This window comes from Artemia franciscana, chromosome 2 (assembly GCF_032884065.1).
Source record: "Artemia franciscana chromosome 2, ASM3288406v1, whole genome shotgun sequence".
NCBI classification, from domain to species: Eukaryota; Metazoa; Arthropoda; class Branchiopoda; order Anostraca; family Artemiidae; genus Artemia; species Artemia franciscana.
Window position 1 is genome coordinate 66,339,718 of NC_088864.1, and position 24,218 is coordinate 66,363,935.

The 24,218-nt window shown below is 36.8% G+C and overlaps 1 protein-coding gene across 4 annotated transcripts in view; it reads right to left on the reverse strand.

The window, feature by feature from the left end:
- The window catches only part of LOC136043976 (LON peptidase N-terminal domain and RING finger protein 3-like), a 95,533-nt gene that overhangs the window by 43,195 nt on the left and 28,120 nt on the right, over window positions 1-24,218 (reverse strand). For 3 of the 4 annotated variants that reach the window (XM_065729059.1, XM_065729060.1, XM_065729061.1), the window contains exons 2-3: window positions 9,458-9,996; window positions 1,090-1,208 (exon numbers count right to left, since the gene is read on the reverse strand). In XM_065729059.1, coding sequence (XP_065585131.1) covers window positions 1,090-1,208; window positions 9,458-9,995 — 657 coding nt within the window. In that variant the 5' untranslated portion in view covers window position 9,996. Of the gene's footprint in view, window positions 1-1,089; window positions 1,209-9,457; window positions 10,173-24,218 lie in introns of those variants that run through there. The other variant, XM_065729058.1, reaches the window with a different exon arrangement.

A 24,218-nucleotide genomic window follows, 5' to 3' on the forward strand; every position in this document is an offset into this window, starting at 1 on the left:
CGGATAAAAAAGTTCATTCCAAGGCACATAGAGTTGCCTATTTAGAAACAAATTTCTAGCAGCACCAAGCGCAATGAAAACGAAATCTGATCGTTTGAATTGGCTTAAAATCGATTCTTAATGAAAATTTATGCATTTTTTGGTACTAGCGGGCATCAAATTAAACAAACAAACACAAAAAACAACAAAAATATATGGCACCAAACAACTTAAAGAGATATAGCTTCCCTAAAAACAGTCAATTCTGAATTGTTACGGTCAAAAAGCGTTGTCAAATTTAACTTAATTTTAATTATTTATTTACACTGTTCAACGTTCCAACACAGACGAAAGGTGATAGCCTACTCCTATAAAAAACTTCATAGTTACGAAACCACCAAAAAAAAGGTATTTGAAAATCACGGTTTTCCGAAACGAAAAAAAAGAACAAAAAGAAATTAGGACGACAAAACTTATATTAAGATATCTATAGTAAGATATTGTAAGGTATGGATGATGATCGTTATTTTTTCAAAAAAAATTTCTATTGGTAATTATTTATTTAGTAATTCAAGTTTTTTACAATTCTTTTTTTCTTTTTCTATGATCTTTGTCAAAATCACGATTGAAGGAAACGTTAAATCTCGGGCAAGTAATTCCTGACTATTTAAAAACATTTTCTTGAGGATCAACATTATTCCTTCATACATCATTTCAACATTAGAATGTCCAGCGAACTTTGATACCAAAATTTGAAAAACTTTATACCTGAGAAACTCTAGGGTCTGAGATTTTTCAAGTTCACGAATTAAAACAAAAGCGCCCCTAAAACACACCAACAGTCGGTGGCAGCCACCCCTATATGAACTTGAATGCTAACTTACCAGTAAACATTCTTCGTCCTTGTAAGCATCTTCAAAATTTCTGCTTTGGCCACCTCCTAAGAAACCCAAATATAGCTGTTTCTTTTTTTCATCTGACCATGCATTATTCTCATTTCACCATGCACATTATTTGCTTATTTTATTACAAATTGCTTATAAACATTTTTCGTAGTCTCAACATTTAAAATAAAATATTGCAAGTAATTTTTTTCTTAATGTGATTTACCTTGTACCATTGAGGTTTGCACCCGATGGCAGCAGTTGCATCTTGAAGAGCTTCGTGAGGCTTCCCGATTTTTAAGAGAGTTTGTGATCGATTTCCATAAAGTAAATGATCTGTGGGAGCTGCAATAGATGATTAATTCAGTAAACGTTAAAATTTATATAATACAATGATTACTATACAATGATTACTATCCAACTATATGATTACTATACAACTACTGATTACTAATTACTGACTACTTACTATACTGATTACTTACTATACTGAATACTGATTACTTACTATACAACTAAATGATTACTATACAACTATACAATGTATGGTTTTATATAAACTATACAATGATTAGTAATTGTTATAGGGAAGAAAATCAGAAATGAAACTATCCGAGGCCTCGGTTCTTCCAACATTAATTAACATTATAGCGACGTAATTCAATGTTGGGAAATACTTACATCGTTGTTGGATATACGAACGACGTTCAACAGCCCAGAAAGATCGGTTTTTTTTAATTCTTTCGATAATGTCCTCAAATTTCAATATAGTCCGTCCGATGTTTCCTGTTATGCGGAAACAACACCTTCTCCTCCTCCCCCCCCCCAAAAAAAAAAGAAAGAAAAACGGCATTATCCCCGAAATGCATTCCACACAAGAGCTTCTCGAATGTTTAGAACAAGTGTTCTATTTCGAAACAGCTATTTTTTATATTAGAAAATGCCGGCATTAGTTCAAGCGGCAAAAGTTTTCTCGGAAATAAAATAACAAATACAATAAATTAACCAGATGAACACGTTCTTACCGGGGATGCGAGCCAACTGAGAAAAATGACCCTTTTGTAAGCCATACACGCGCAGACGAAAAATAAGAAACGACATGTGATTTTGACTCACATGGCAAAAGATCTTGTCGGAGATTTCCGAAGCAGGATCGTGAGTCAGGGAATTTACAGCAGAGAACAAACGATATAGCATATAGATGCTGTCTCCCCTTTTCCTGGCGTTAGCTACCGACGAAAATCTGTAGTCCTGGACAAACACGTACGCAATATCTGTTGGGGAACGCAGCTTCGAAAATAGTGGCTCAAATAGGGAAAATCCAAAAAATCTCTTGGGAGAAGAGAACATACCAGAAGAGCCCCGCACACCAGTGGTGTATATAAAATGCAAATAAAAACATTTTTGAAATATAGAAGAGCCAATGTTGGGTGCAAATTAACCCCCCCCCCTGCCCCCTACTAACACCACTACCGTCCACCTATATGCCGGGCAACTATGCATTTTTCATTCAAGCGTTTTTTGTAGTTAATTCTTTGATTACGTCTAATCAAGTCTTTCTTCAACGAAAGAAAAATACAAATTTAACTGTCAAGAGTTTCAGGAAATTAGAACTTGAAATAACAACGAAGAACGTTCTTTGTCTCTAAATTAAAAAGAATTTTAGATGGAATTGACCACCTGAAACCACTTCATTTTATTCAGACGTTTTCTTTAATATTTGCAACAAATTTCTTCAGTTGCCACTGTGTAATCCTTGTTTTTCGAGAAAATAGTTTTTTTTCGAAAATAGACCAGCTAGTGGACTATATCGGAATTATCGTGAAATCACTGTGAGCTTTCAACGTAATTGGATAGTCCACGCCAGGCACGTAGGAAGAATTTTTTTTGGGGGGGGATTATAAAAAAGAAATAAATTGAACACTGTCTAGAGACTTGGAAAATTTGGAATTTTCAAGGGGGACGACGCTTTGCACCCTCCTCCCCTGCGAGGGTCGAAGTGTGGCTTTGCAAGCGTTCTTATAGTTCATGTTTTCGTTTTTACTTTGTTACGTAAGGGGGGGGGTTGTCGATGATGCAAATATGCCTCAGCAAATGAGACCAGTACATAATGTTTTACCAAAGGAATCTCACTTTCTTCAACTCTGTCAAATAGCGAAATATCCACTCTCTCGTTTTAGGTGTGACGAAACTATGACAATGAGTGAAAGGTAGCAATTAATTACTTTCAAATTTAAAATATGCTATTAAATATTTGATTTTCAGACTAGTTATTCAATTGCATAATATAATAGCTTTCAAACTAACTGATTTTATCAAAACCTTTCAAAGTTACACCAATTTACATTATAAGCTAATAGTTCCCTATTCCTGCGGATAGAAGACTTATCTAACGTACAGCTAAGACGGTTATAATTTCAAAATTCCAAAGGGTGTTTTTGTAATTAAGCACAAGAATGGTTTGTTTTGACAGTTTGATTTTGGGTTAGGTCTCCTTTTTTTTCTTTTTTTTTACTTTCGATTTTGGGACACATCCGATGATTTGAGTAACGTTTTACGGCATCAAAATATTTTTTTTTCAAATGCAAGACATATTTTACCAAATTATTTAAAACCATACACGTCAGAATTTAGGAAAGTTTTGCAGTCTTTAACACTTTCCTTCGGATAAGTGAGTGAGTGCTCTTCATCTATTTTGGAAAGTTTCATTTCAGTAACACTAAGTTTGTCCACAATCATCAAAGTTCAATACTCTTTGGAGGGGGAAGGTTGAAGGTAGATTAAAAAAACGTTAATAATGCATCAAGATTCACCCTTTAAAAGGAAACAATACAATAACAAAAGGATTGTACCGTCCCATATATTAATTTCCTACCGTTAAAATTGTACCTTCTCCACGTAAGGGACCAGATATAGTCCTAGGTTATATAAAACTTTACAGAAAACAATACGCTTACTTTACCATATGTATAAGAAAAAGACGTATAGACTACATTTTTAAGGTCTCTTCCATTTTAATTCATGTTTTTCAATTATTTCCTTTTATGTTTTGAAATAATATGTTTATCATTGTGTCTTTCCGTATTTAAAATATGTGCACCTTTCTCCATTTTTGTAATAACAATACAATCGACAGATTCGAGCATTTCCCAGAAAACCGATGACCGACGTTATTAAAAAATTGAACAATTTTTATCGGCATTATTAAAAATTAAGAGACTCGAACATTTCCAACACGGTAAAACGCAATTGTGAATAATATTATTTCGGATAGTTTCGAAATATGATGAACAAGCCATGAATTAAAGTAACAGCAATTATAAAGGAGGAGTAGTTTTATTATAAAGTACTTATATTACAAGGTAACAATTTTACTATCATAATGTTCTCTTCGGAGGTTTTGCACATAGCATAGGGCCAAGACTAACCCAGTGGCGTCAAATCACGAGACTGTAGAGGTGAGGGGCAAGTTACACTTTTCAAAATATAGGGGAGGGGGTAAATTCTTTTTTTTTCCAACGAAAACAGAAAAGTACTCTGCCAATGGATAAATAAAACAGTATTTTTCAAATGCGGTGGGGGGACGGTATCCCCCCTTATGAATATCCCTGGTGCAGCCCACCAGAATGGGGGCCTAATATCAAGATAAGGAAGGACTATTGATTAGGGTACTAACGCATTATAGCGACCACACTGTTGCTCTTAATGTGCTGTTAAACCGTTTTCTCTGTGTACACTCGAAGCCAATTAGCTTAGCCTGAGTGAGATAAACTACTATGCAGATATATTTTAATTAAATATTTGATATGAAGAGTTGGTTACGTTAGGTATTTAATATAATACGTTCTGGGCGGCCTGCTTTTCATAATTCTCTGTTGTAGTTTTTTCATAATTTTGTTACTAGAGTATCATATTTTAGAATAGGCCTACTTCATTATGATCAATACCGTATCCAGGGGGGGGGGTGAGCCCCCCCCCCCAAAAAAAAAATGCGACTTGTAAAAACGTGACAAAAAGGAATACAGACAAATTTTGTATGCGTTTTTTAGGTCTTTTGTGTGAATCCCCCCCGAAAAAAATCCGTTAACCTTCCCCAGGCTTTGTTTAGGCTTTGGAAACACTCCCTTTAAATTTCATTCAATAATTCAGCTACTTTCCGAGATAGTAAAAAGCACTTCATTAAGAATATTACCCTTTTCTGACTAAACAAAAATATATAATTCTTTCGAGCTAGGCTACTTCATCGTATTTTGAAACAGAAGAGAGTTTAAGCCGAACTTTTACTAAGGCGAACAGATACAGGTATACTTACTATAATGTTTGACAAAAACGAAAAAGTAATATATATATATATATATATATATATATATATATATATATATATATATATATATATATATATATATATTATTAAAAAGCAACCAAGAAAACGAGGAAGATTTTCAGCAAGTGGAAAAGACAAAGCGAAAATATAAAAAGGAGATATTTCGGCAAGGTCCTCCACCAAGCCGTCCTCAGAGCTAAAAAAAAGCATACAACAACCTTTTGAAGTGTTCATTAACAAAGCAAAAGAAACAAAGAAAAAACAAGCCAGAATAAATGAAAGACCATTAATAAATTAGATTGGTGCATGTCGTCGTTTCCCTTTGTTTTGTTTTTTTCTACTAGTTGAATATCGCCCTCGTTTTCTTGGTTATTTTTTAATTATTTTTTTCTCGTTTTTTTGGTCAAATGTCATGTACAGCTAGTAGGCTCTTAGAGAGTATTCATAGTTACTGTAGGGCAGAAAGCAGATAGGAAAAACAAATATACCAGTATATTCTCCATTTAATGTTCTTTACAAACGAAATACTCACTACCGTCGCAACTGCATCTCAGCCCCCATAATGTGGACTGGTTTAGCCCTAAGGTGTATAAAAGTTTGTTGATATTTGTTTATAATATATTGGCTTTATTTGACATTATTAACCAACTGTTGTACAAAGAAGGGGAACCAAATAGCATGGGGCTATTTGGTTCCATTAGCCAAGGACTGGGGGGGGGGGCAAATGACTGCAGGGATTACTATATCTGGAAAAAGCATTGTACCAGTTTAGCGGTTCCACTTGCAAAAGATCTAGAATTGGACCTCTTAAGAAGGAGACATGCATGCTAGAACAAAGAGAGGTACATTTTCTATTTGCTAATTTTATGCTGTATTCCCGTGGTTTGGTTCACGCAATTCATACCTAGCCCCCTTTGATGGTCCCATGTAGCCCTACGCTATTCAAAGAAATCAACCAAAAATGATGGAATTCTTACTTCGTAATAGCCTACGCAGCAAGCGTCGATGAATCAGATCTCTTTATTCCCGCCCTCTTCTTCAGCTGCTTTTGAATCATTTTTCATGAATTATTACGTTACTTTTTCTGCATAACCCAAGGCTATATGAGAACATTATAGATAGGCTGGAGGTAAATTGTCAAAAACGCCAACCAAACCAAGGAAATAAGCATAAATTAGCAATTTTAAAATGAGTCTCTTTTAGTTCTAGCATGTCTCCTTCTGAAGAAGCCCAACGGTTGACCTTTTATGTTCCACTCTCCATAAGAAAACACTATAAAATTCAGAGGTATGCTATTTAAGAGAACTAACTGGAGAGAAGGAAACATGTTAATAAAACAATTCTTACTTCCTAATATGCAGAAATATCATAGTTAACACATTTTGCATGGAGCCTTGCTATACTTTACCCCCAACCGTCCCCTCCTAGTGTGCAAACAAATAACCCAAATTATATATTTTCAATGTATTCTGCCACCCGTAAATTATGCCACAGGTTGAAACAACTTAGATGCATAGAGAGAATAGATAGGATATATAATTTGGGCTATGCATTCGCACATCGAAGGAGGGGGGAGGGGTAAAGTATGACGGGGTTGCATGCAGCGTATGTAAACTATGATTATTCTACATATTATGAACTAAGAATTGTTTTCTTGAGATAGGAAATATATAATTTGGGCTATATATTTGAACATTAAGGGGGGGGGGCAAAGTACAGAAGGGTTGCTTGCAAAATCTATGAACAATGATTATTCTGAATATTATGAAGCAAAAATTGTTTTCTTAAGACAGGGAATATGTAATTTGGGCTATATATTTGCACATTAAGGGGGGGGGGTAAAGTACACCGGGGTTGCATACAAAATGTGAGAACTATTATTATTCTGCATATTATGAAGTAAGAATTGTTTTCTCAAGATAGGATATATATAATTTGGGCTATATATTTGCACATTAGGGGGGAAGGGTAAAGCATAGTGAATTTGCATGCAAAATATCTTAACTACGATCATTTTGCAGATTATGAAGTTTTCTTAGCATGCTTCTTTCTCTCCAGTTAGTTCACTATGCGAATATCGCGAAGCCCCCTAATGGACAAATATATAGGCCTAGCCCTAACTATACTGGGTTCAATCGATTTTGAATAGCGTGAATCTTTCCTTCTCATCACTTTTTTTTACCATTAAATTAATACAAGGAATAAAGTCGCGCTATTGAAAATACAGCTAGTAGGTTATATATAACTTATATAACTTGGGTTGAGCTATAAAGTGGCGTCGTTTCAAAGGGCCATCTGCACCCCTAATAACCGGGAGGAAAAATCAGTAAATATTCCATACCCTTTGACTCTCTGGATGGCCCTCTGGTTCCCCAAATAAAAATGTTAGAACAACATCCCTGATGCGTGACAAGTATATTTGTCCAACAGGGAGGGAAAGCTCGTATAAAAAGAATCGGTAAGCATTCCGCTGTTATTATTATTGACTTAAAAATAAAGTGAACATACCAATCGATGCCCTTTTTATGCTCTTTCAAACATAATAATCAATTTTGTCGCAATGAATTTTATCCCCTACCCTATATATACCAATTCAGGGTATTTATTTGCACATTAAGGAGGGGAGTTAAAGTTTGAATTGGCTCTCATTTGCATCAGGAATGAACTAGAAGAAATAATATGTGAATAATATAAAGATATAATGAAGAAATAATATCGCCCTCGTTATCTTGGATATTCTTTAATTATTTTTTTATCTATTTTTTTTCTCGAATGTCATGTATAGCTAGTGTGCTCTTAGAGAGGATTATATAAAATACTATGAAGAAATAACAAAATAATATTAAGAAATAATTTGAACAGCGAAATATTTACTACTGAATGAAACCGCCTTTAGGTATGATATAAGCTAAATAAGTATTTTAAATGTTTTGAAGTAGCTTCCTGAATTTTAGGGTTTCCTCACAGAGAGTGGAAAAGTGGTATATTCTAATTTGTCTACTTTTTATTATCTTGAAAAGGGGCTAGGTTAGTAAAATGAAGCTTTCAGCGATGGGTCTACAGACTAAAGGTTGTCCTGGGAAGGTACTTTTAAGTACCTACCTCCACTCCTTCTCCCTCTAATGACCTTTGAAAAACTGAGTGTTATAAATGTGGAACTTTGCAAAATAGATTTTCTGCTTAGCCTACAACAAAACTGTTTTCAGCTTCAGAGCTTTGCTCTATACTAATTTATGAGGTTTCACAAGATCTACAATTGCATTTCTTAAACTGAGGAAAAACCCATTGATCCAGCTTAAATTTCTAGTCAAATTACAGGAACTGTATTTCCAGAACCAAAATCAGAAAAAGTTTAAGTGATAACTGAAAATTAAGGTAAAATGTTGTTTTGTCAAATTTTCAATAGGTATAGACCTGTCAAGTAGGCAAATTTCTAAGACATATAAATCAAAAGGAGGTTAGCATGGAAGCTTGGCAATACCTTCCCAGATTATGATTTTGACCCTGGACCATTATTTAAAGTTTCATTTTCCTAACCTAACCCCTTTCCAAGATGGCAAAAGTACCATCAAAGTACAATTAACTAGAATTGGTAAAATTCTAGTTAATTGACTTCTTGCTATCTGGAAAGGGTTTTGCGTTAAGAAAATGAAACTTTCAGGGATGGGTCTACAGGCTAAAGTATGTCCCGGGAAGGTATTTTGAAGTACCCACCTCCACTCCTTCTCCCTCTAGAGGGCCCTGACCTTTGATGACCTTTAAAATATGTGCGTTATAAAAGTGAAACCTTGTAAAATAGATCTTCTGCTTAACTGAAGTACAACAAAATTGTTTTCAGCTTCAAAACTTTGCTCAATCCCATTTTATAAGGTTTTAAAGATATGCAAATACATTTCCTATAGCCTAGCCTATTTTGAAAAAAAAAATATTGATATGGCTCAAAATTCTTCTCAAATAACAGGGATTACATTTTCAGAACTAAAGGCAGAGAAAAAGCAACTAGTAAGTGAAAATTAAGGTAAAATGTTGTTTTGTCAAAATTTCAATAGGTAGACCTGTCATGTAGGCAAATTTCAGAGCCCCTCTAGAGGGAGAAGGAGTGGAGGTGGGCACTTTAAAATACCTTCCTGGGACATACTTTAGCCTGTAGACCCATCCCTGAAAGTTCATTTTCCTAAACTAAACCCTTTCCAAGATAGCAAGAAGTCAATTAACTAGAATTTTATCCAGCGCTATATTATACCTGAACCAGCAAAAATATGGAACCAACCTTTACTAATCGCTTCATCGTAGCTTTTAAGGGCATCCTCGTACCGGTTTTCTTTAAAATGGACATTTCCTGAATTCCTTAGAACAGTGGCACTCAGTTCTCCATCCCACCATTTTTTCGTCAATTGATGCATCACTACATTAGTTTTCAGCTCAGTACACACCCGCCTTTGTTGATTCCGCGTACCGCATTTAGCACAGGCAGACGATGGTGATTTTTCATAACACTGTCTGCACAAACTATGCCCACATAGAACCGTCACTGGATCATATAGAACCCCTTCACACTTAACACAACTAAATGCATTCGACTCTTTGGGAATTATCCGTTGTATTTCACTACACCATAATTTAATCAGCGATTTCACTAATGTGTCCATTTGAAAAAGAAGGGGATCGCCATATTCTAATGCAGTTGCATATACATCTAATGCTTCGTCGATACGGGATATATTGCATAAGGAATCGGCATAGGACATCAGGGAGTGTAGACTCGGCCCAAGCCTTTGAATATTTTTAAAGCATTGTTCAGCCTTCATCCTATGATCAGTAAAACTTTTTAGTCTCGTTCTTTTAATTGGGTTACTTGTTTCGCCCATTTTTCTCCGCCGACTCCAAGTATTTTCAATAAATTTAACTTTATTAATAATTTCAGACATTCATAAGACATACACACATCCTCTCCTCACAAAAGCTGAATTCATACTGAAATTATATAAGAGGTTTTGTTGTTGCAAACTTTCCCAGGAGCGCGCGCTAGCTCTGCCTGGTTAGATAATCACGCGATCGATCGATCACGTTTTTCACAGATTATGTAAATTATTCTAAAAATCGCGTTATATTTATAGAAATAAAAATTATCCACATAAGCCTAGTACAGATAAACCAGGTATTTTGAAAAACGTGGCTATTCAAGGGAAAGGCACGTATGCGACTAAACCATTTCAAAGATTAGGGGGGGTTAAATAAAGCATATCTATTCTGATCAATGACGTAAGGTTATAAATACTCTTTTTTTCGTACGAAATGATACTGTTTCTCTGAAAATATTATTTATGGTTCTTGCAGGATAAATATTAAACCGGGGAATCCCCAAATTGACAAGTTCAACTTTCTAAAACGTACCAGCGTGGTGTAAATGTCTTTTGTATGGTAAGATATAGAAGCTCAACACTATTAGGTTTAAAGACTGTTTTAAGGGAATTTTACTGTAGCGGGCCATTTTGAGAGACATTGTTTTTATAAGTACATAATTGCATTTTTTTTTTTTAACTGATTTTTTGTAGCATCGTTTTAAGCCACAAAACTAGATTTTTTTTTTTTTTATCCAAATAATTTCAGGATAAGGTTTCACTGATGTAAGGCTCAAAATATGTGCAAAACTAACATTTTCGTAAATGCATTTCATACTTCACCGGGGGGGGGGCGGTTTTGATCCGTTAAGTCTGCAGCCTGCCCACCTGGCGTGCGATATAGCAACGTCTTTCTCTAGAGAGGCATTTTTTTTTTTAATTAAGATGTGAATCTCCCGGCGGATGCAGTGATAAATTAAAATTAAATGCAACTGAGCTGCCCTACCAATAAATTCCTATGTAGCCCCCTCCCTCCCTCCTTCTTGCTATACTCGACTTGAGCCTTGCGTTAGGATTACCATTACAAGTATTGCTAAGTCTATGCAGGGTTGCCACCCAGTGAAAAAAATTATTAGATTCTAGTGATTTTTTGGTTGATTTAGTGATTCTTTCCATAATCTAGTGATTTATGTGCTGATTTAGTTATTTTTTTTTGTCTAGGCAATATAAAAACCCACTAGAAATAGTCATAAATCACTAGAGGTGACAACTCTTTGTCTATGGTTGGTATAATTGGCTATCGTATGAAGATGAGCAGAATTTCGGAGCAACAACACCACGACGATTGAAGGGTCATGGATTCTGTGGGCACAATTAAACGTTCGGACACCCAGTAAAGAAGTAAACTGCCTCAAAAGGAGGGCATACGACGTCTTGGACAGTAGGGCCCGTAGCTTAGTCCAGCTGTGTCATTACAAGCCTAGTCATGTGCATTCTCTATAGTAGGGAACTTCCATGAATGCCTCTTTTCCTAAAAATCCGGAAAAATTACTAGCTGTCCAATTTCTTTGCCTATAAAGCTGGCGTAACAAACGTCGTTAGTCTTGTAAAATTATGTCAAACCCCGGATGTCCCCTTATTTATCCTTTTTACTGGTTTAAGGATTTCATTTCATACCAGAATTTGTTGAGGCTATTATAAATACAGGGGTATTGAACCGAAATTAACCCAAAATAAGTAGCCAAAGTGACAGATCTTCAAGACAAAAAAAAAACGGTCACGACGCTGCTATGAAAAATACACAAATTTTTTGAAGTGCTATGTACGAGAATAACACTGATGCGGATAAGGTAGGAAATGAGGTTAGCAGCTAGTTTTGTATTAAATCAGGAGTTACGCAGGGTTGTGTTCTGTCCCCCTATATATGGATCATTTTGATGGACTTTGTCTTAAGGAGCATAGGAAAAGCAATTGGAGGCAACGGAATCAAACGGGGAGGAAAAACTCTCCTGGATTTAGATTATGCTGATGATTTAAACATCCTAGACGAAAGTGTGGGCAAAATGAATGAACTTTTAGAGGTTTTGCAAGTTCAGGGTGCTAAAATACCTTTGAAAATTAATGTTAAGAGGACTAAGTCAGTAAGGCTAGGAATAAGCGAAGATGAAAAGGTGACGTTGGGTAACGAAAAGATTGATCAGGAGGGCAACTTCGCTCACCTTCGTAGTATTATTAGTAAAGACGGTGGGAGCATTAAAGATGTTACAATTAGAATAGCCAAGGCTTAGGTTTTTTTTTCACAGTCCAAAAAATTTGGAAGAACAGGAAGATAAGCGTGTGGGCATACTAGGTTTTTACAGAAAGCGTGGTCATATGAAGGTTGGAGGGAGCTCATTGTATTAGTGATCAGAAGCTCTAGTTCAGTTTATAAGAGTCAAAGTGATCGGAGGGTAACTACCCCCCACCCAGTTTTGAATCCAGGGGAACACCCCCCCCCTGACGTAGTGATGGATTTGGGGTTGGGACTCCTTGCTCTAGTTGAATCAGTGGAATCGCATCGATTTTTATGGTACTTGGTATCTATCAAGTGACATATAGCGACCGCAAATTTCGTCGGTCTGCCTGTCTGTCGGTCCCGGTTTTGCTAGTTTAGGCACTTCCAGATAAGCTACGGCGACAAAATTTGGCAAGCGTATCAGGGACCAAGCCAGATGAAATTAGAAATTGTCGTTTCCCCGATTCGACCATTTGGGAGGGAATGGGGGGACGGTTAATTCGAAAAAAATAGAAAAAATGAGGTACTTTTAACTTAAGAACGGATGATCGGATCTTAATGAAATTTGATGTTTGGAAGGATATCGTGTCTCAGAGCTCTCATTTTAAATCCTGATCGAATCCGGTGACATTGGGGGGAGTTGGAGGGGGAAATCTAAAATCTTGGAAAACGCCTAGAGTGATTAAACTTGATCAGGGATGAAACTAGATCGGGATGAAACTTGGTGGGAAAAATAAGCACAAGTCCTGGATACGTGATTGACATAACCGGAATGGATCTGCTCTCTTTGGAGGAGTTGGGGGGAGGGTTAATTCTGAAATTTTAGAAAAAACGGGGTATTTTTAACTTACGAAGGAGTGGTTGGATCTGAATGAAATTTCATATTTAGAAGGACATCGTAACTCAGATCTCTTTTTTTCAAATCCCAACCGGATCCAGTGTCGTTGGGGGGAGTTGGGGGGTCAGAAATCTTGGAAATGGCTTAGAGTGGAGAGATCAGGATGAAACTTGGTGGGAAGAATAAGCACAAGTCTAAGATACGTGACTGACATATCCGGACCAGATCCGCTCTCTTTGGGGGAGTTGGGGGGGGGGGGGGGTAATTCGAAAAAATTAGAAAAAATGAGGTATTTATAACTTACGAACGGGTGATCAGACCTTAATGAAATTTGATATTTAGAATGATTAAATTAAAAAAAAGTTTTTTTTTTAACTGAAAGTAAGGAGCGATATTAAAACTTAAAACGAACAGAAATTACTCCTTATATAAAAGGGGCTGTTCCCTCCTCAACACCCCGCTCTTTACGCTAAAGTTTGACTCTTTCTCTCAGCTCTACTTTTTAAAACAGTAAAAAACAGTTCGTTACCACAAACTGTTTTATATCGTGTCTCAGAGCTCTTATTTTAAATCCCGACCAGATCCGGTGACATTGGGGAAGTTGGAGCGGGGAAACCGGAAATCTTGGAAAACGTGAAAATTGAGGTATCTTTATCTTACGAATGGGGGATCGGATCTTAATGAAACTTGATATATAGAAGAATCTTATGTCTCAGATGCTCCATTTTCAATTCGAATCGGATCCGGGGACACAGAGGGTTGGAGGGGGGAAGCAGAAATCTTGGAAACCGGAAATCTTGGAAAAAGCTTAGAGTGGAGAGATCGGGATGAAACTTGATGGGAAAAATAAGCACAAGTTATAGATACGAGATTGACAATTGGTAAGGATCCGTTCTCTTTGGGGGAACTGGGGGTTGTTAATTTGGAAAAATTAGAAAAACTGAGGTATTTTTATCTTAAGAATGGGTGACCGAATATTAATGAAATTTGATATTTAGTCGGAACCAATGTCTCAGAGCTCTTATTTCAAATCCCGACCAGATCTGTTTACGTTGGGAGGAGTTTGAGGGGGAAACCGGAAATCTTGGAAAACACTTAGAGTGGAGAGATCGGGATGAAACTTGGTGGGTAGTATAAGCAAATGTCATAGATACGTGATTGACGTAACCGGACTGAATCCACTCTCTTTGGGGGAGTTAGGGGGTGGGGTTCAGTGCTTTGGTGAGTTTGGTGCTTCTGGACGTGCTAGGACGATGAAAATTGGTAGGCGTCTCAGGGAGCTACACAAATTGACTTGATAAAGTCGTTTTCCCCGATTCGACCATCTGGGGGGGGCTGAAGGGAGAGGGAAAATCAGAAAAAATCAGGTATTTTTAACTTACGAGTGGGTGATCGAATCTTAATGAATTTTGATATTTAGAAGGACCTCGTGACTCAGAGCTCTTATTTTAAATCCCGACCGGCATTAAGCCTCTGATTATCCTTTTAAATCAATCTATTGATTCTTAGAATCTTGCTAGAGCTCATGCCATATGAGCTCTTGGCTCTTATGGCGTCGTCACAAGCGCCATATCAGCTCTTAGCTCTTGTTTTTCAAAAATTTACTATGTTGATAAAAAGTGGAAATTCACACAACTTGAGTTAACCACAGAAACGGAATGCAACTACAATATTACTTAAGAATTTCAAACCTTCTCAATACCAACCAGTCACTAAATACAGTTACATTTTTATCTGAAAAGGGGTACTAAAACTTCTGATTAGCAATCCAATGAGCCCTTTCCGAAGTTTATACGATCGGCCTTTCTATATAAACCTTAAATGCCCCCGGGGCATAACTTAAAACCCTTGTCCTAAAGGTAGTGGGGGGTTGTCATCCTTGAATACATAATTTCCGGGTTTCTCAACTACGTTGAGCAAAATTGATATCCCAAAATTTTGATTGAATGTGTTTGGGGAAATGGGGGCCTAGTAGGGGGGCTAGCTGCCCTACAATCACTTTCGGCTATTAGAAAGGTCACCATTCCTTTCAATTTCCAATCGAATGAGCCCTTTTCGAAGTTTCCACGTCAACTTCTTCGACACAAAGTGCATGTCTAAACAAAAAAATAAATAATACATTGCGCCCAGATTGCTCTTTACTTAGGCAGTGCTATTGCGCTGCCTATGATTTGGCATTATATAGTACAACTAATAATGAGAAATATGCACAGAAAATACTACAAACCATAAAAACCAGCAGTTTTGTATATAGTCTGGGTTAAATCCTTAAAATATATTGATATCATTTCCTTGAAGTCTCAAGAATGTTTGTTTTTAACTAATGAAGAAAGAGCCTTTATAATACAGAAAATAAATTTTGTAAATACACAAAAATGTATCACGTTCTAAAATATATTTTTCCAGAAAAACGCAAATGACGTTCGCGTTTAGAAAGCTTAGGGGAGGGTGACCATTTAGGGGAGGGTGACCATTCTGTGATTCGTGGTAATTTCTGCTCGCTTTAAGTTTGACTTTACCATTGATTTTAATTTCTGTTCCTTTTAGGATTCGTCTATTGAATCCTAGCAGTCAGTATGCTTAACTTTTTTCATTGACGTGTTTATTATTTTTAATTACTGTGCGCATTGAGTTTCATTTATACCTTAATAGTAATTGCTGTTCGTTTTAAGTTTGAATTATCATTATTATACTTTTTTATATCTATTCGTTTTAGGTCTTGATGTTTCCTTTACTTTCGTATAATAAGAACTTTTTTGGAAGTCACTTTTTTGATTAGTGATAAAAAGTGCTTCGGTTTCATCAAATATCATTCCTTATATACAATCAGTAAACCGGATGCGGAGCTAGCTCTTCCAGTACCTTGGTGCAATTTTGATTTCACACCCCCACCCCAACCCTACCACAGTAGAAGTAGATATTAATATTGACAAAATAAAACTCAGTTTGGCGCCACCCCATAGGCTGCGCAAGGGGAAAGCTGTCCCTCCAGCTTCGCCACCGCTGCAAGCTGCAAGCCTGTCCATTCTTCCATACCTGCCCTGAACAAAACCAGAACAGAAAACAAGAATTAACTGATGAATATACCACTTTACTTGATTCAAACTTCTAGTAAAACGGGTTTAATTAAATTTTTCGGATAAATTATTGAGTTAAGGAGGTCTGATTTCAATTTGAGCTGTATATCACAAACAGTGGAGTTGAATTATAAGGCGCGATTTTCAGAGTGAAAAGGAGCGAGATGCATGGTTTAGAGTTGCTTGGGAGTCGATCTAAATGGGGTCGAACTAAAAGGGCTGAGCTCAGTCAAAATCCTGGAGGGGGAGGGCCAACAAAGCTGGAGCCAATTTTCCTAAATCAAGTGAAAATGACAGTGAAAACTGAAAAAGATCAGTCATATAGTACCATAAAGGCATAAAAGTACCATATACCATAAAAGTACCATATAGTACCATAAAGGCAAAGATACACTAAAGAAAACTGACTTGTTTCAGCGGATGCTTCAATTATGCCAACTTATGTTAGTTTTGACAAGATTGAAAAAACAACTAAATTTCAGCTGGGAGGACAACCTCGTGTGTGAGGGGGCAGTTTCCCCCTACCCCATAGCAAACTACGCCCTTGATTGAGCTTAATGGAGGTTGAGAGGAATGGTTGGAGATGAAGGTTCAGATAAATGGGGTTAATTTGAGGGTCTTGATTTGAATGGGCTTGACTTTTAAGGACCTGAATTAAACGAGGGTTGATTTACGTTGGGTTAGATTGACTGGGGGTTGACTTAAACACGGGTCAAACTGGATTTTGGGTTGGGTTATGTGGGGTTTGAATTAAATGGCGTTGAGTTAAAAAGGGCTGAGTTAAATAAGGGTCCAGTTGTGTGTGAGTGGGGAGGGGGGGGTAAGACGCACAAGGGCTGTGTTGTAATGGAATCAATTTTGCATTCAGGGTATCCAATCCGAATTGTATACAGATAAGAACCGGTTTCAAGAATGAACAAAACGATGACAGCTGTGTGAACCAAGGGTTGACTTACACTGCTGTAGTATTCCTTATTATTATTTTTTTTTTTTTGTAAACCAGACAAGCGGGTATTTCCTCTTTACGCCTACCTTGTTGTTTCAGGCAAGTGACTCGATAGTCACGTTTAACGTTAAGAAAAGAGTGGCAGGAAATTCAATGACGTAAAGATACAAAGAGATAACAGTTGCGCGGCCTAATTCTTAATCATGGATCGAAAACTCGGTAACACTGATGTTCTCAAATAGATATCAGATGCCATTTCCTTCAAATAAACAAGGGTCGAAAGCAAGGTTGCCAAATTGCACACTTTTTGTGTGAAATGCACTCTTTTTTACTTCAGAGGAGATGCGAAAGGTTGAAAATCACTCTTTATGGGTCAAGACTTAAAGAATTAAATAAAAAAATAGCAAATTTTTTCAATTGAAAGTAAGAGCGACATTAAAACTTAAACGAACAGAAACGACTCCGTATATGAAAGGGGCTTTTCCTCCTTAACCCCCCGCTCTTTACGCTAAAGTTTGACTCTTTCTCTTAACTCTACTTTTTAAGGCAGTAAAAAACTTTAGCGTAAATAGCGGGAAGTTAAGGAGGATAAACACCTTTCATATACGGAGTAGTTTCTGTTCGTTTTAAGTTTTAATGTCGCTCTTACTTTCAGTTGAAAAAAGCTTGTTTTTTTATATTTATTTTCTGAATGTTTATGGATTAATGCAAGTTTTGATTTTGGCTCTCCGCACATAAATAATGAAAACGGAATTTGCATATTAATTTTTTTTTTGGCCAAACGGCTTTCTCCTAGTTTTAATCGGAAAATTTTGAGAAAAAGGAGCGGGGGAGGAGGCCTGGTTGCCCTCCAATTTTTTGATTACTTAAAAAGGCAAATAGAACTTTTAATTTTCTACCAACACTTTCATTAGTAAAAAACATACGTAATTTACGAATTAACTTACGTAACGAACTTCTATTATCGTATGTTTTTATTACGTACATGAGGGGGTTCACCCCCTCGTCAATACCTCGCTCTTTAAGCTAAAACTTGAATTTTGTCCCAATTCCTTAAGAATGATCCCTGAATCACAAAGGGCGTAGAATAAATAGTTGAAATTACTAAAAATACTTTAGCGTAAAGAGCGAGATATTACGAGGAGGTAAACCCCTCATACGCGTAATAGTTTCTGTTCATTTTAAGTTTTAATGCAGCTTCTTACTTTCATTTGAAAAAACTTTTCATGTTTATTTTTTCATTGTTTTTTTTTAAATAATGCTAGAAATTCCTGCGCCCCCTTCATTGAAATTATCTTCCCCCATGACAAATTCCTCCATGGAAAGATCCTCCCACGTAACCCCCTCAACTTCTCCCACTCCAAACCAAAAAAATTTTCTGAAAACGTCTGTACACTTCCCAGTAGCCATTAGTATATGTAAACCACGGTCAAAGTTTGTAACTTGCAGCCCCTCCCCCGGGGACTGTGGGGGAGTAAGTCATCCTCAAAGACATAGTTATTACCTTTTTCGACTATGGCGAACAAAATTGCTATCTCAGAATTTCAATCCGCTGACTTTGGGAAAAATGAGCGTAGGAGGGGGCCTAGGTGCCCTCCAGTTTTTTTGGTCACTTAAAAAGGGCACTAGAACTTTAATTTCCGTTAGAATGAGCCCTCTCGCGACATTCTAGGACCACTGAGTCGATACGATCACCCTTGGGGAAAAAAAACAAATAAACACGCATCCGTGATCTGTCTTATGGCAAAAAATGCGAAATTCTACATTTTTGTATATAGGAGCTTGGAAACTTCTACATTGAGGTTCCCTGATACGCTGAATCCGATGGTGTGATTTCCGTTAAGATTGTATTAGTTTTAGGGGGTGTTTACCCCTGTTTTCTAAAATAAAGCAAATTTTCTCAGGCTCGTAACTTTCGATGGTTAAGACTAAAGTTGATGAAACTTATATATTTAAAATCAGCATTAAAATGCAATTCTTTTGATGTAAATATTGGTATCAAAATTCCGATTTTTAGAGTTGTGGTTACTATTGAGCCGGGTCGCTCCTTAATACAGTTCGTTACCACAAACTGTTTGATATATAATTCTTAAAATATGCACAAGAAACGGAAATTTTCTTTGGTGTAAAGCTTACTCTGACCTTTTCGAAAACTGGCAAGACAGAGCAATAAACAAATGTGTGGGACTAGACGTTTATTGTCGGACTCCTACTTCTGTGTTTTTACGACAGTGGAGACACGATGAGAAGGGTCCGCGAGGAAATATTGGTCAATATCGCTGAAGAATTGGCCTTCTTCATCGACTTAAGCAGGTAGCCTACTATCTTAAATGTTTGGTATATGTAAACCGAAAAAGCTATGGGATCCTTAGCAGTGGTATAGCAGAAAAGTTCCGTTCATCTTTTTGTACTCTCCTCCCCCTCCTCCAAAACAAACTGTACCTTCTTAAAAAACTGTAAATATGTCTCTAGATTTTTCCTAACAAAATTTGTGAAAATAGATAGAATTGTAACAGAAAAATATCGTCATATAGGCATAAAAACATATTTGGAAGTAGGAGACATCCTCCTTCCTCTCCTCAGAATTACCAAAGCTTAGAATTTTTTGGTCCTTCTTTGGCTTTGTCGCTACTCTGAAATCTCGTGAGCGATTAAGCATAAAAACCCGGTGACGCGTAGAAGATAGCTATTTTAATGGTAATTATTTTTGAAAGTACAATTCAGCAAGATTAGTTTGAAAGTAAAATCATAATGTTATATAACTTATAAGTTTATATAACTGCTTTAAACGGGGACGGTAATTTTACGCATTTGTCGGGTAGGACCAAAAGTTCAAGGTAGGACAAAATGTTTGAGATTTTTCGCATTCTTCTGAATCACTTCTGGAAATTGAAACAAGAGTGAAACTAGACTGGGCCTCCAATCATAGTTAGAACCAAAGGGCTGACAACTTACGCAGATAGTATTCACCAGGCGGGAGATTACACACGTGACAGAGGTGCTCCACCCGTGGCATGAAGTGTTTCGTACCCAGTGTGAAGAAGTGTGACGTGGTAGAGCAAGCAGCGCAATGAGATGTTGGTCAAGTACTGGAGAGTGGGATTTCCCTCAACTTGAATGTATTATTAGAAAAATCACTAGTTTTAGGAATTCTTTCTTGGGAGAGGAGGACTCAATATCCTTCTAACCTTCGTCAGAACTTCTGGTAACTTTATTAAAGGGCTGTTAGCAGTCGTAACACAAGGTTGAGCCGTTCCCCAACAGATTCCCCCCCCGGCGGGAAATCCTCCTGATAATTTTCCCCTTGAAACTCCCATCCCGTGTAAAATTCCCCCTGTGGAAAGCTCCTCCCGTGGACTATTACCCTGCAGAAAATTCTTCCCCTCTGTATTTCTCCTCGATAATTTCGGATGTTCATTAGAAGGGAAATTGAAAGTTCTACTCACCTCTTTAAGTCCGAGGCAATGCTATGGCATTGCTATAGCATTGCCTTGGATTTTCAATGCTATCGGATTTTTCAATGTTATCGGATTGTTATCGGATTTTCAATGTTATCGGATTTTTCAATGCTATGGCATTGCCATAGCATGGAAAAACGCTGGCTCACCTTTATACACGACCGAATAATATCAATTTTTAAAGACAAAGGAGGCAACGAACGCTAAAAAAAAACCGCAAATTTGTAGCAAACCAAGTAATATCTATAAGCTTCAATATGCCTCCCTAAGAACCTCATGCTATGCATCCACGCATGCAGTAAGTATGTCACGCGTTGTATTAAGTCCTATGTGCTTAGCGCGAAGAAGTGTGGCGCGGTAGAAAAAGTGGCACTATGTATCGGTCAGGTGCTGGAGAGTCAGCTTTCCCTTAATTTAATCATATTATTAGAAAACCCCAAGGAAAATAGTTTAACAATATTCTCTTTTGGGGGAAGGGGGGCTCAATATCATTAAATCTTTGACATTACGTCTAGGTTCTTTATTAAATGGATTATATTAAAAAAAACTTTTTCCACGAAATGAGTATTTCAAAGAAAAGTAAAGAGCCACATTTAACCAAAAATGAGCAGCAATAAAGTCAAATTATTTTGCAAGTGTAAAACTACCAAAATGTAACCATCAACAAATAAATAAAACCCATAAAGAACAGAAAGTACAATAAATAACCGAGTCAAACTCAAAACGACCAGAAACTAAGATGAGTGGACTGACCCCCCCCCCCCTCCCTTCATGCCTTCTGAAGACCAGAACATAATTTACACTTTGCTGAAAACAATCCTTATTTCGAGCTGAATGTTCCTATTGCTCATAACATCGAAAAAAAAAATCATAGCCAAGATTATTGAAAAAACAACAACAAATGAATGTGGATTGAGAGTTTAATACACATGTACTGACATTTGTTCTTTAAAGTCTTAGTAATTTTGGATTTACTAAAGTTAAAAGGTGAAAACATTTAAAATGTACTTTGTTTCCAGTAAAGTGCAAAGTATGTTCTGGTCCTCAACCGAAAGTAAGGACCAATATTGAAGCTTTGCAAACAGAAATTGTTCCATATGTGAAGGGGTCTGCTACCTGCTAAATCCCTCGCTCTTCACGCTGTACAGAATTGAGACAAAAAGTCTAACTTTAAGCTTGAGCTTTAAGTTCAACTATAATTTTGAAAACTAATGAAATGTAAAGGGCGAGGGCACTGAGAAAGGGGCAGCCCCCTCATATCCGGAGTAATTTCTGTTTGTTTTAACGCTGCTCCTTAATTTCAGTTAAAAAAACGTGTTTTATATTTGATTTCTGATCATTTTTCAGATCCTGCCGAAAATCCCCATCCCTGGAAAATTTTTACCGGAAGGCCTGCCCCCAAACCCTAACTAAAAGTTTCTCCCATGATAAATTTCCTTACAGAGGAAAATACCCTTGGTAATTCCAACCCCGCCAAAAGTTTCTCCTGGCAATTTCTCCCCAGCATCTTTACATGTAAAAATGAGGCACAAAAGACAAAGTATGACGAATAAAAAGAAATTCGTATAGAAATTCTGGCAAATGCCCCGTATAAAATTCCCCCTGGAAAGTTCACCCCTGGAAACTTCCCTCTTCACGAGAAATTATTTCCATTGAAAACATCCCCTCCATAGATCCCCCACCGAAATATGTTTGTATATATCCCGATAATAAATACAATATGTAAACAACGAACAAATTTAATAGCTTAAAGCCATTTCTACAGAGGCTGTGGGGGTTCATATCATCCCTAGAGGCATAGTTGTCGGATCTTGAAACAATGGCGAACAAAATAGTTATCTCCAAATTTTGATCTGATAACTTTGGGGAAAAGGGGGTGGGCTAGTTGCCCTTAAATCTGTTTGGTCACTCGTAAGGAGCCCTAGAAATTTTAGCCTTTGTTTGACTGAGCCCTTTCACGATCTTACATGATCATTGGTTCAATGCGATCACCCGTGAGAAAAACAAACAAAATTAAATGTTTTTGGAGATGGGAGCTTAAAATCTCCACGGTAGATTTCTCTTCAGAATCAAAATAAAAGTAAATTATTTTGATGTATCTATTGTTATCAGAATTCCGTTTTTAGAGTTTTGGTTATTATTTAAGCCGAATCACGCCTTATTTACAGTTCGTAACCCCGGACATTTTGGTCAAACCGCTAAGATCTTACTTCTCCAATTCTAGGGGTCTCTTCATTTATTTTGATTTTCAGTACTCAGATCCTAGTTCTTCTCCATGAATGCCAAAGAATTTTTTCGCCACAGATTTAAAAAATATCACCCATTTATATAATTTTTTATTTTATCTATTATTTTATTTATGTCATATCATTTTATTTTATTTATCATATCATATTATTTTATTTATACCATTTATTATTTTATTTATATCATATTTTGTCTATCATTTGTATTTGTATGGTAGTTTTAAGTGTGCTTAGATATTGTGATGTGAGCATACACGTTGAAAAAAGAAGGTTTTTGCCTCCCCCCCCCTATTGGAATTTCGTAATCAAAACGACCCTTAATAATCATTTTCTTGTATTTAACCAGCTTGACATTTTAAATTTATGAATTTTACACATGATTTTCCTCAGAAGGGTGGGGGAGTTAAGCTTTTTCCTTCATTAAAAAAGGAAAACCAATATTTTTGTGTTAAATCTCAGGCTCTTGGAGGATTGGGAGTCTTTTGGACTAATCTCAGATGTGAATACAACTACGCCATACTCCTTTGTGAAGGTATGATCTAAACCTAAAGAAGGAGCAAAGGCTATAAATATCTTCTATTGGGGAGAAGCGCACCGTCCGTCCACCTCCTCTGTGTCCGTCTTTAGGCGCTTTGAAGACACTGCTATGCAACACTACGCAACACTTTTTTTGGCTTTACTCGTGAAGTCCTCTAATAATTTAACCGTCGACAATTCAATTTTTTGACAAATGAAACACAGATTATATAATTTACTAGAATTACGTAACAAGAATCTCTGTATAATTATGCGCGAAGATAGGGGAACTTCAGGATTGGTGCGCTTGTGTTATACGGGAATAAACCTGTCTGTCTTAGGAAACCAGTTTCCTCAAAGGCAACTGAAGAACTAATGGAGGAACAAAATTACTGTGCATTTACAGTCCAGATCACGATACATTCAGGATTGCCAACAGAAGTACAATTGTACCATTTTGGTACATTTCACCCCTAAAGGTACATTATGGTACAATCACAAATTTCCTGATACAGTTTACAAAATGTGGTACAATAAGATTTGACTGGGCGTCAGGACGCAGCGAGCGGAGAGAATTGCAGTTTTTATATATAGGTGAGCAGCTATTTGGAGGAGGTCTCTGCAGGGGAAAGGAGGTCAGCCAAATATCATTGAAAGAAGATATCTGATACTTCGTTCTCTTTATTGTAATGTGTTTTTCCCACTGTCCACGAGGTGTGCCCGAAAAACATATATTTTCGTCTTGCCCATAGCACAACACGAAAAAAATAGATATAGTACAATTTTTTGATCAGGGGTACAATTTTAGGGCGTTTTGCGGTACTTTTTCTTCCG